This window comes from Anabrus simplex, chromosome 13 (assembly GCF_040414725.1).
Source record: "Anabrus simplex isolate iqAnaSimp1 chromosome 13, ASM4041472v1, whole genome shotgun sequence".
NCBI classification, from domain to species: domain Eukaryota; kingdom Metazoa; phylum Arthropoda; class Insecta; order Orthoptera; family Tettigoniidae; genus Anabrus; species Anabrus simplex.
The window spans coordinates 95,499,947-95,513,317 of NC_090277.1; the positions used below are offsets into that span (position 1 = coordinate 95,499,947).

Consider the following 13,371-nt stretch of genomic DNA (forward strand, 5'->3'; position numbering starts at 1 on the left):
ATTCCATCTTAAAAACAACATTTATTAAATCATCTTTGTGATAAATTAACCCTTTGACCTACCAATTTTTTGGAAAAAATGTGCCCTTACATACTATTTACTTTTTTCAGTTATTTTAAGGAAATGCAGACATATATACACAGATGTTACACACATATAAACTTTTTTTTTTTCCACCATACATTTATGGTTTGGAAAAGTCCTCATCTTTGCCTATATGCAAAGCAGTCTCTCATTTGAGGTACTCTAATGAGGTATCCTTGTAGAGTCCCCCTGCTGTATCACTGCATCGCCTGGGCAGCTCTAAATCCTTCTGAGTTGGAGCCATTTTTAATTGGTAGTAGCCATTATATCGATCCTGAGGCGTCAAGGGAATATTACCAGTGCGAGGGGAATTTGGCAAATATGCAAGATACAAGGCGTATTTTTCAAGTAAGGGTCGTTTGAAAATAACTACACAACGAAAGACGATTTTCAAACACCACATTTATTTGCAGATTCTACATACTTTATTTTTCAACATAGCCGCCAAGTATAAATAAATGCTTATCATACCTTACAACTAAGTTTTGAATACCCTCTTCATAGAAACTTGCCGCTTGCTTCGATAACCAAGAGTTCATGGCCATCAGGAAAGGCGATTGAGAGAGCTGTTATTGTGAAGCGTCTGTCCTCATGCTTCAACTGAAGCGACCAAATTGTCTGTGACCAGAGATCAGCGACCGGAGTGGGCCTCATCATGGACGTTGTCACAGCCATCTTTGAAGTCTCGTACCATTAGCACTGTACACTTCGCAAATCTGTCGGTGAATGCCTGCAGCAGACAGGTGCCTTGCCGACAAAAACCATATCACTGACCGAACCTCACACGGGGCGGGCAAGTCAATAATCTTCAACATTTGAGCAAGCACAGAACGGAACCGTACAGGTTAGCAACAGAACTGCAACTGAGCACCGTTGTTCCCAAGGCATGCCAGCACACGACGCATGCACTCATTGCGACGCGCGCTTGAACCACTAGTGTCGACAACAGAACGGCCCTTACTTAAAAAACCTGCCTCGTACTTACAGACATAAGTATTGGTTTCTTTTGTTACATGATCCTAGAACTGTGGGGTTAGAAATTCATTGATCACTTACAATTCTGTTGGATTATCTTCTAACCTTCTCTTTGCCACGGAGTGAATTTCACAAACTGGCTTACATGTGACATCAGTAAGTTTATTAGCTTCAAGTTCCCAGTTCCAGTCATTACTGATGTTCCTACCTGTTGATGTTGCACTTTGTGTAGATCTTGAATTATCCGTTGGCACTGGCTCTTTGGAAATAGAATCAGATTCATCTTCACCAGTATCATTTGAAGATGAATTATTTTCACTTCGCACACTTTCATTCTCAAGCCATTTATGAATAACACCATCGCTCCACTCCAGGCCACTACCATATTTGTTTACAAATAACATGCGGTGAGGTGCATTTTATTTTTCTTATTCCAGGAGCGAGTTATCGTTTGTGATATAAAAATTAAGTTCAGGTACTATCCGCGTCTCACGACAAGTCGCAGCAGCTTGAACCTACAGCACGAGTAACTGATACTACACTAAGTGTGGCGTGCACCAACCAAGAGTAAGTTCTACTTCCGTAGTAAAGTACTCTTGAAGTCAGCATTCGGCGACTTCCATACGAGAGTAAATTACTTCCTAAGTATTTTAGTCCTTTCAGATACTCCTGGACTAAAGTACTACAAGGGTAAAATGTTGAAGAGCACCATCTTGTTGTATATTACTAAAGAAGTAAATAACGCACAAATATAGGTTCGAATTTACTCTCACATCGTGCATGGAGTAAGCTAGGTTTAGACTGGTTGACTAACGATAATATTGTGCCATATTTGAGAGGAAGACATTTCAAACGTGTTTATGGATTACTTATTGATTACCTTGAAGCAGAAAAAGACAGGAAATGTACAGTAATAGTGCGTGAAAAGTGAGAGCCGTATGATCATCATACTATGATGTGCACACGGAGAGAGTTTAAGGAACGTTTGATTTTAGGAAGGAATCCTTTACTTTCCTTCTAAATCTACCAAATTACAGTTGCTGTGTGCGCTACGAGTGTTTCATACCAGAACATTTCAGTTAGTTGCCGGTGATCTAATTAAAGTTTACCGCATGACTGCTGGCCGTATCTTTCATCACATGGTTAACGCCTGCAAATGTTGATGATTGTTCGGAAAATAAAACGAAATTCTTCACTTTGGCAGGTTCCCACACATCGTGGGTGCAATTGACTGCACACATAATCCCAATTTTTTGCCCTCCTGGTGACAACGGTGAACTTTTCAGAAATTGGGCGGGGTATATATATTTCTTTACAATTTGCTTAACGTTGCAACGACACAGATAGGTTTTATGGCGGCGGTAGGGTAGGAAAGGCCTACGAGTGGGAAGGAAGCGGCCGTGGTCTTAAATAAGGTACAGACTCAACATTTGCCAGGTGTGAAAATGAGAAATAATTTCACTGTGGATGTGGGCGATCTGTATGAAGAAACCACCATCAGTTTTAATTTTTCCTGCATTGTCCATGACTTCCTTTCTCTTTTTTTAAAGTCCTTCCCTAGAATTTTAATTTTGTTCTTCACTGCGTTTTCCATCACTCGAAGCATTGAATTCTTCTGTCACAGCTTTCCATGAATTTATTTTCTTATCTAACATCTTTATGTCGTGTTTCCTACACTCTATATCCTTTTCACAGATCTTCATTATCTCTACTAACATGCATTTATCTTTTTCGCTTACGTTTTTCCCCCGTTTCCTATCACACACAACCTTATCTACTTAGATTCTTTAAAGAAAACACGCAAACACAACTACACTCCGCGAGTAACGCTACTTCTATAGTAGTAACTGAAAGAGTACATTGTTCTTCAACTCTCCAACGTTACTTCCGGAGTAATTTACTCCCAAAGGTGGTGCACGCCACCTTAACCTACAAACAATAGCTGTGATAAAGAGTGCGAGCTCTCTGAAAGAGTTGTGTGTTCATTATTAAACTGTTCCTTATGCAGTAGTTACAGTAAATGGTAACTAAAGCGCAATTGCATTACCAATTTGAAGCTTCACAGCAGCACCTTGGTTCACAAGAATCACTGCAGATGAAACCAATGTTCGTTGTCAGGTCTTGAGACTTGAGACTGGCACATGCGCAGGAACCATGCTTACCCTCCGCACCGCTTACTCCGCTTGCACACGACTTCTCATCAGACGAAATAATAACAATAATTGATTAATTTGTCCACCTAATCAATACAAAAATCTTGTCTTTGTTAAATTACATTGACATGTTAATTAAAATGGTACATGTTTCGCCTTACATACAGGCATCATCAGCCATGGGTTTAACCTTGAATTCTCATCAGATGACCATAGTTGTTCCTGACATCTGTTAGTTACATTTTAAAACTTATAGAAGAAACGTTGCTGGCTCGATAACCATAAATGTGCATCTGTAGGTAGTCCGTGCGTGCAAACGGATGTGTCTGTCAAAGTATGTCTGCACCTTCCACTCACTGGACGAAACATTCCATCGAAGTATGGCATGAGAAGGGAGTATTTACCTACAGGTGATGTTGGATGAAGTGCTTTCATAATTTGCCTATAAGAGAGATCTTGATCAGTAATGCAACCTCATCTTTGCTTTCATTTTCAGTGTGTAAAATTTTTAGGTCTATGTTGTTCCTATAAAGGTATTCTCTGGCTTCTCACCAAAGCAGTGATGGTTCAAAGCACGTGGAATTCTTAAAATGTAAAGTCACTTCCTTGCATTTTGAATTCTACATAAAACTGGCTGTCCCATCACAATATCAAATCTTGTAAACAAACAAGCATGCGCTCTTTCTCTCTCTCTCTCTCTCTTTTTTTTTTTTTTTTTTTTTTTTTTTTTTTTTTTTTTTTTTTTTTTTTTTTTTTTCAGATGAAAACAGTTGTTTAAGATGTACAGTACATCATTAGCATCAGTAATCAGTTTTAGGACTGGTCAGTTCCCTTGAAGTTCCTCCATGTTCAGTAATCTTCATATGAAAATTGCGACAATGTCTCACATGCAACAAATGCAAGCTCATCGTTGCTATAGAACTTCTCGGCAAGCAAACAAGACTGTAGGATTTGCTCCAGTTACTAAACCAAGAAACAAGACTTTTTCAGTATATATATATGAAGGTTATGCCGAAAGATTTTTAGCAACGCATAAACCGTAATTCTGAGGACAATGGGATTATTTTCATTTGAAAGAGCGATGTTTTTCGACCTTGGAACATGCACGCACCACCAGTCGTAGCGATAGTTCCTCCACAGCGAGGGAAGAAAGCACAGGCAGTGCTTAGTCAGACACGGTGCGGGATGGATCTGTCGCACCGCGATTTTCGAGCAATGCTTTTTTTTATGATTATAAAAGGAAATTAAGTGCCAAAGAATGCCATTCTTCTTTGCTGCGCGTTTTTGGTGAAGCGGCCCCTTCTAGAGCCACAGTTGAAAATTAGTTTCGCGAGTTTTCAAGGGGTCGGCAGTCAATTGAAGATGAACCTCTCCCCGGTCGCCCAGGAACAGCTGTGACTAAAGAAAACATTGATGCTGTGAGGGAAATGATCAAAGCAGATCCACAGCTTACATTTTGTGACAATGAAGGGACCTTAAATATTGGGTCAAGAGTAGCGCAGACCATCGTTCACGATTATTTAGGCCTTTCCAAGAGATTTGGGTGCCCCATTCCCTGACAGAAAGCCAAAAGGAGGAGAGAGTGGACTGGTGTCATTTCATGCTAGAAAAATTCAATGGAGGGCAGTCTGAAGACACCTACACCCACAAAAGTTCGAAGTCTTAGCTCCGGAAAGAAGAAGGTGGCAACTTTTTTTTTTATTTTTATTTTTTTTTTTACGAAAATGGGGCATCTCACCGCTGTGACCTTGGACACATGTCGTACCGTCAATGCTGAATGGTATGTGAATGACTGTCTTCCCAAAGTCCCCGTCACTTGGAGGTCACAACACCCAAAGTCCAAGAGTGGGCGCCTTCTGCTGTATCACGACAATGCATCTGCACACAGGGCTGCCAGAACAATGGACTTTTTGGAAAGGGAAAAAGTGCAAGGGTTACCTCATCCCTCCTATTCATGTGACCTGGCCCCTTGTGACTTCTTTCTGTTCCCTAAGACCAAGGAAAAAATACGTGGGCAGCGGTTTTCATCAGATGAAGAGGCCATTGCAGCGTACGAGAGTGCACTAAGAGACATCCCGAAAGAAGCTTGGACTGAAACATTTTCTAAGTGGTTTCAGAGAATGGAGAAATGTATATGTGCTAATAGAGAGTATTTTGAAACGTTGTAATTGTTGTTTTGCAAATAAAATTTTTTTCTAACACTCTGCTAAAAACTTTTGGCATAGCCTCGTGTGTGTGTGGAGGGGGGGCACGGGAACCACTGCAATCAGCCTTCCAACTATTGGCGGGTCAGGCACCGACCATTTAGTGCATAACAAAGTATCGACGCAAAGATCCATGGTAGGCCTAGCAAGCCAGTGGTAGCGTTTTCAAATTGCTTTCAACAATCAAACTAGCCTCGGATGGAGATCAAAAATAATACCAAAATTGACAAAGTCTTCGAGCAGATCTGGCATGTATGACAGCCAACATGGCTCCAATGAAAGACAGATATGTCCAAAGAGCAGTGTAAGAATTGGGACTATGAATATTTTGACCCTGACTGGAAACACTGAAGAACTTATCGATATGATGAAGAGGAAAAATCTATCCGTATTGGGAATGAGTGAAACAAAATGGATAAAGGCAGGTAGCAAGATTCTCAGAGTTGGTTACAAATTAGTATGGAGTGGACGCAAGGAAGAGGCCAGAAATGATGTATCTTTCCTGATGACAAACAACATGGACGCCATTACTGAAGTATCCGATAAGAATGATAGATGAAGAAAATATCATCATTGGGGACTTTAATACACAAGTTTGGGACAGACAGACTTGGTTATGATTAAATCATTGGACCACATGGGTTTGGGAACAGAAATGCAGATGGCGAAGAACTGCTATATTTGTGCAGAAGAAATGGATTGATCATCAAAAATACCTTTTTCCAAAAACAAGACAGCCACAAGATAACAAGATACAGCTGGGATGGAAAACATAAGTCTCTCATCGACTACATCATCACTAACAAAGGAGGAGGGATATATGTAACTGATGTCAAAGTTATCCCCAGTGAGAGTATGAACAGTGATCATAGATTATATTGATTGCGGACCTAAATCATGTGGCTAACACAACCCCAAAGAAAAGAAAAAGAAAACGTAAACTGAAGACTTGGAAATTAGAAGAAGCCAAGCTGAAGGAAGAATATAAAATAACTTCTAGTTATTTTGCAATCAATTGGGTTTTGAGTTGGCACATTTCACTTGTAACAGCACATCCGAATTGTCTCTTTTCGTCAATATACGCACATAATCTTGCTTCATTCTCAGGAAACTTTTTGCTTTCTGTCCATGAAATGCCCAGCGATTACTACTAGTTTGCTGAAGCCGTAATTTATTTTTTCGCTAGTTACGAATACAGCTCTCGTCCACGTGGTATTTTCTTCTTGCTGCACGATTTCCTATTTCTTCTGCGTCTTTTATAATCTGCAGCTTTTCTTTGGCTGCGAAAAACGTATAGCGTGTACCTTTAGTTGCCATCTCGAATAGGTGATTCACTTCAACTGACGCACACAGAAGAATAACACTACGGCCCATGCAAGATAGGTGCATTCCGCCGTTTCCAGACGCTTTGACATTCTAGGCACGCGCGTTTGGGAGGGTAAGGCCGGCTAGTGGCATGCCAGACAGAAAGTGCTGTCATCACCTGTTGACAGGTCACTGAGACGGGGACCATTTATAGCATGCTTCTGGCTGAGGCAGCAGCCACCCTGTCATCTGAAGTAGAGCCGCAAAAAGCGAAACAGACGATTACACCGGAAAGACTCCAATTTCCTAATTTCAGCAAAATAAATAAAGCCATGATGCATCATTATGCAGACTTTTTATTTTCATTGGCATTAAAATATAAAGTCTCGTTTACTAATGTATATGTAGGGTTGTCAGTACTATATTGATAAACAAAATCGTATTTAATAGCAATTATATTTCCCTGCTAGATTCGAACTTGACACAAATAAAACCCGCACCCCAATTTCTTACTTTTTTTTGTGTGTGTGGGCATTATTCTCGTAAATGCAGTATTTGCTTTGTTTCCTTCACGACTTGTAGTTAGCAAGTTATGTTTCATAATAGCTGGGTGGTTTTGTTTTATTTTTTTAATCATAAAATAGAGTACCTGGCAGATATCCTTACAGATATCAAAATAACACAGCAATCTAGCATTGCTTCTGGGATATTTTCCAATTGCAGTGTATTGTATTTGCTCGCATATAAGTCGCCATTTTTAACATTTGAAATTGCAGGGGGAAAATCCCCGCCCATAACTCGCATTAATTTCTGACGTCATAAAGACATACGGTACATACATGAAATAAAATTAGGGTATTCTGTGAACGTGCCTACATTAAATATCCGAACTGTAGCCATTGCTGTTACGGTACTTTGTTCGTTTTTGTTATTATATATATTTTAATGTTATAATTATTCCTACAACATTATCTTTCTCTGTCAATTTATTCTTATAATTGCACTTCAATATAAAACAAAAATGAAATTTATAGCTTATAATAAATACAGAATGATGCACGCAAGAATAGCTCAGAGACTGAAGGCAGTGACAATGAATAGGTTAAGTATGCCAGTTGTCTTCGTTTCAGTAGCCTAATGCAAATTTTACGTTCTTTTCGGCAATACTATCTTTTGTACACAAATCCCCACATATATCACGCACTGAAAATTTCCACACTTATTTTTTGTCAAAAAAAAGTGCGTGTTATATGCGAGCAGGTATGGTATATGTCCATTTCCATGGCTAAATGGTTAGAATGCTGGCCTTAGGTCCAAGAGATCCTGGGTTCGATTCCCAGTCGGGTCAGGGATTTTAACTTTCATTAGTTAATTCCTGTGGCTCGGGGGGCTGAGTGTTTGTGACGTCTTCAGCATCATATTTCATCTTAGAGCCCCATCCTCACAGACATGCAGGTCACCTATATAGCGTCGACTCAAAAGACTTGCACCAGGCTTCTCTGGAGGTCACACGCCATTATTTTTTAAAAATCAAAATAATAGTTCAGAATATTCGTTTAGTGGCATTTTTTTGATCTAATGAACAGAAAAATAAATTTTGGAAGAAGTAGTACAGAAAAATATTACTTTTTGTCTTGCATGTTTGAAATTTGAAAAGAGAGAACAAAATGATGTTCTGCTGCCAAGAAAAAAATATATAATTGAACAACTAACTTTAACAGCTAAGAAATTATGAACATGCCCATTTTTAGGGAAATGAGTGTGGCACTTATAGCATAGAACTGTGCAATTTTTGGGGTAGAGAATCCCTTTATCATAGCAAAATTGCAACATTCCAGTATCTTGTGAAATCGGAGGGATATGCTTCTCTATTACAGTAAAACCTTGTTAAGGCGTTTCTGCAGGGGACAAGGGAAATGAACGTGTTAAGCGAGAAAACGTACTAATGAATACACGAATAAAAGCTATCCAACATAGATATTGAAACGCTGGATACGATTTATTCCGACATGACAGCATTTTACATCGTGTATCCATGGCACAGTCAAAACTAAAGATGAGAGGATAATATTAAAAGTTATGAAAAACACGAGAGATCAAATATGAAAATCCGTTTCTGTTGGGGATTATAAAATAACGGTGCACTGAAAGGTGTAAAAAACATAAGACAGCAAGAATTTGTGAACATTTGCATGGGGGAGGCATGAAAATATCAAGTATTATTGCAGATCACACTCTTTCTTAAACAAGTGGTAGTAGAAGCCTTCTGTTTCGAACCGGTGGGTTATTAAACATTATTTTCTGGTCACACTTAGACAATAAATTTGAGGTTACACTCGACCATGTGCGACTTTGACCACCATTTTGAAACATCTATTTGACCAACTGGAATGATCGAGTCGAAACTTGAAGGTGCAAGTTTCGCGCTATCTCTTCACGCTTAAAGTTGCGGGTGCTAGTCCACTTTCGGATAGATTTTAATTTTGTCTTCATTAGCGAGGAATTTCATTACTTTTTCCGAATCCACAACTAGACTGTCACAGGAAATAAATACACCACTCTAGTCAACTGCAGACAATTATGTTCTTAATGCAGATGTATGCTGTCAGGAGACAAATATACCCTACCCCTCCCCATACCACTCAACATAAAATCACTTTTTAATTTCAGAATGAAATGCGAAATACAAGCACATACAGGCTCATTGTATTGTTCAGCAATCTCGTTGCTAACCGGCAAGCCTAACTAAACATTCCTGAGCTAACGGCTTGCTTCCCGAAGGTGCAGCTTATGCTGTGATGTTCAGAAATTCAAGGTCTTTTCCCGTTATTATGCAACTGTAGCGAGGGCTCTTTCTCACCCAAGTTGGAAATCATGGTCTTTTCACAAGGGATGACAAATAAAATTTTCAGGGCTAGAAAAAATGTGATCGTACAAAGTGGTAATAACAAAAATTTGTGACGTGATAGGTGAAGTATTTGTACATAGATTTAATATGATGAGAATCGGGACTTCGAGTTTACAACGTACTAAGCGGGAAAACGTGTTAATGAGGAACGCACTAACGAGGTTTCACTGTAACTTTTATTTGCTTGGAAATGACTCTCTTCATGTTCAAGGAGAAATTGCATACTCTGTTTAGCACCTTAGTGAAATAAATGCTTTTGTGTTGACAGCAAGTTCCGCTGCTGAGGGAGGGTTCAGTCCGGAGGCAGTGGACACTAGTAATACGTTCGGTGAAGACATGCTGCAGATGGCACTGAAGATGGCGTCAGAACTGGACGAGCCTGCCGTGGATCTAGAAGCCGCCCTCACACCCTCGACAATCACCGCCCAGTCGCAGTCATCGATGGAGCAGAATGATGGTGAGTTTCTTGGCAGCATTCTGCTGTTATCATGGTGCATGTTCCATTGGCTTTGTAAGTAAGCACTTTACTTGTCTACAGAACTGTAAGAAGAGGAGCAAGCAGATCGTCAGCAACTTGTTCAAGAATGAAAACAGGAGCTTTCTGCTGTCCGCCAGCAGGGACAAAAGGCTGCATTCTCCTCTTCTTATACAGGAAAACAAGGGAGAGGGAATTTCTTAAAGGAGTGCCGAAGAATTCGAGTTTCTTCAAGGAGAATTTATTTTTTTATTTTCCAATTAAAGTGAATCGGGCATGTTACTTTAGAACTGTTACGCAGTGTAGCGAGTAATGTGCAGTGAATGAAACAATTGGGCAGGTTGACGTGCCCCTTCACGTGCTGCCCTCGGAAAGTGTTCTTGGAAGCTTGTTGGAAACTTGGATAGATCTGAAATAGACATTTTGCTTCTAGACATGTCAAGTTCATATACAGCTCTTTTCTGGAAAGTTTTCAAGCTGTGACTCTAATTGTAATGAGAATTAGAATTAACTACAGTTACTTTGCTGCGAGATTATGCCTTGAACTGATCCTTGACTCTGATTCCATGCAAATCCGCCTTATGCATGGCTGAGTGGCTCAGACAATTGAGACACTGGCCTTCTGACCCCAACTTGGCAGGTTCGATCCTTGCTCAGTCCTGTGGTATTTGAAGGTGCTCAGATACGAGGGCTATTTTTATTTCAACCACCGATTGGTCGCAAAATTCAAACCACGGTCTAAGCCGGTTAAGTCTTATGCAGATGTGTTGTGCAGAGTCTCTAGTATGCCCGTTGACCGTGTGTCATCGCACTTGTCAGCTCTGAGCGTACAGTGAGCACGTAAATGCCAAGAGCAATAGCATCTCCCGCCAAGTGAGAAGTGCATGCTGTGATTAAATTTCTTCATGCTGAGGGGTGCAATGCTGCCGAAATTCATCAACGAATGAGTAATGCGTACGATAGAACTTTCATGAGTGACAGGAAAGTGCGATAATGGTGCAGGAATTTTGAAGCCTAAGTACAGACGTTAATGATGCAAGCGGTCAGGAAAAGATGCGACTTTCAACCAATGATCTTGTTCAGCGAGTTGATCAGGCGATTTGAGAAAATTGCAGTGCATCCCTCAGCATGAAGAACTCGAATGACAGCACGCACTTCACAAGGTGGAGACTCTATTGCTCTGGGCATGTTTACGGGCTCACTGCGTGCTCAGAACTGATAAGTGCAGCATAACGCAGTCAACGGGCATACTAGAGATGCTGCGCAACACATCTGCATAAGGCTTCATCGGCTTCTCACTATGGTTTTAATTTCGCGACCAATCGCGAAAAAAATAGCACTTGTACATCAGCCTTATGTCGGTAGATTTATTGGCACGTCAAAGAACTCTTGTGGGACTAAATTCCGACACCTCGGCATGTCCAAAAGCTGTAAAAGTAGTTGGTGGGACATAAAGCCAATAACATTATTATTATAAATCCACCTAGTGGCGGGACAGCACTCAGTAGCACAGATGTCTGCACTGCGGTAGTATTCTTAACTGGGTTGATGTGAAAAATCAAGTAACACGTGACTATAAAATTGTGTATGAAGTCAGGAAAGACAGCTACAGAAACCTGGAACTTATGCAGCATGCTTATAGTGAGCAGTTATCACAAGCACTATTGCTTCAGTGGTACACAATATTTCTGAATGGCGGGGAGGATGTTGGGTAAGGTTCCAGGTTGTTAGATTGTCTTCTCTAAATTCACACCGAATTTTATGCTCACCTGCTGCTGGATTTTCACATCCATAGTATACTCTTATTGCCACCCAGTCAACAGTAGTTCTGCCACCTGGCAAAATTAGGTGGAATCGCAGGCAAGGGTCAAATTAAGGTTACAGAGTACGTATTACCTGCTGATAGAGTACATCGAGTTAATTCTCATTACAGTAGGAGTCGCAGTCTCGAGGCTTTCCAGACAAAGTTTGTAGTTTATGCTGAAGAGATGTAAAATTGGCTTACAGAACAAAAATGGCTAACCACGCACCGGTGATAGCTGAACTTGCAACCTTCGAATTTCACGTTCAATTCTCTCCCAGTTGAGCTGCTACGGAGGTGTAGATCATTCTTGTTCTGTTATCAGAGATCTGGGCTTCAGGTCAGGAACTACAGCTTCTGCTCTATTCTCCTGCTGTAAGCCATGGAATTGAATATTTATCTTTCAAGTACAGCGCAATTGTGAAAGCTAAATATTCAGTTGGAAATGAGGGATGATTTTTTTTTTTCTTTTTTGCTGCGGCCATGCAGTTTTAAAGTACAAATGGTTCCATTATGAGCAAGTCACATTGGATGTAATCCTGAATGTGAATTTTTTTCTTTCCTGCCTACCCGGGGAAATCTGAAGTCGTATCTTATCAAATCTTTTGAGAACTTTTTCTCCAACCTTAGCCCTAGTTAATTATTATAATATTTTCATAAGAATCACTTCATGTACACAGCTTGTGGAATTTTGCATGTGTGTTAAGAGATCACAAAAAATTGAGATTGAGTAATGGAAGGGAATAAACAAGTGAAAAATCAAGCCTTATTTAGAAATATAAGGAACATGAATAGGAGCACATAATGAAATAAACACAATGACTGTCAGCTCAGTGTAGGAAGAGGGAGTGATAGAAAGAAGAGACAAGGACAAACCTTGTTTATTTTCCCAGATGTCTTTGTTAAAGAAACTAATGTGGTTAGACCATGACATGTCCTAGTAATAAAACAATAGTAAGACAATGCCGTGAGAGAAAGCTGTGAAAAGAATGTTCAGGAAAGAATCCCATTTCGTTTGCAAATAAAAGCACAGTGCTGTACTTGGAGCCAATTGAGGTTTACGGTCTTGCTCGAGGAGCCCTACAAAGGTTTTTTGAAGATTTAAGGAAGATATTCAGGTTGTCATCCTGTCTTAGAAGTGATGGTGAAAACACAAAAGGGCATCTTCATACACTGCTGTGTTCAAATAGATAGACTCTGTCCTAATTAATTCCAGTTCTTCTGCATCCATTTGTTCTTGGTCCCGTTAACAATAATAATGGCCTCCAGAGAGGCCTGGTGCAGGTCTTCCGAGTTCACGGCCATGGGGAACCTGCTTGTCTGTGAGGATAGGACCTTACCTATGATGAATTCTAATGCTGAAGATGACACACACACCCAGCTCTCGATCCAGAGGAATTGACCAATGAAGGTTAAAATTCCTAACCCAGCCAGGAATCGAACTCGGGGCTCCGAAGGCCGTGTGA

General features: G+C 40.2%; 1 protein-coding gene across 1 annotated transcript in view; it reads left to right on the top strand.

Moving 5' to 3' along the window:
- The window catches only part of woc (without children), a 176,648-nt gene that overhangs the window by 90,599 nt on the left and 72,678 nt on the right, over window positions 1-13,371 (top strand). The window contains exon 14 of the mRNA XM_067157257.2: window positions 9,898-10,086. Within this exon, the coding sequence (XP_067013358.2) occupies window positions 9,898-10,086 (189 nt within the window). The remainder of the gene's footprint in view (window positions 1-9,897; window positions 10,087-13,371) is intronic.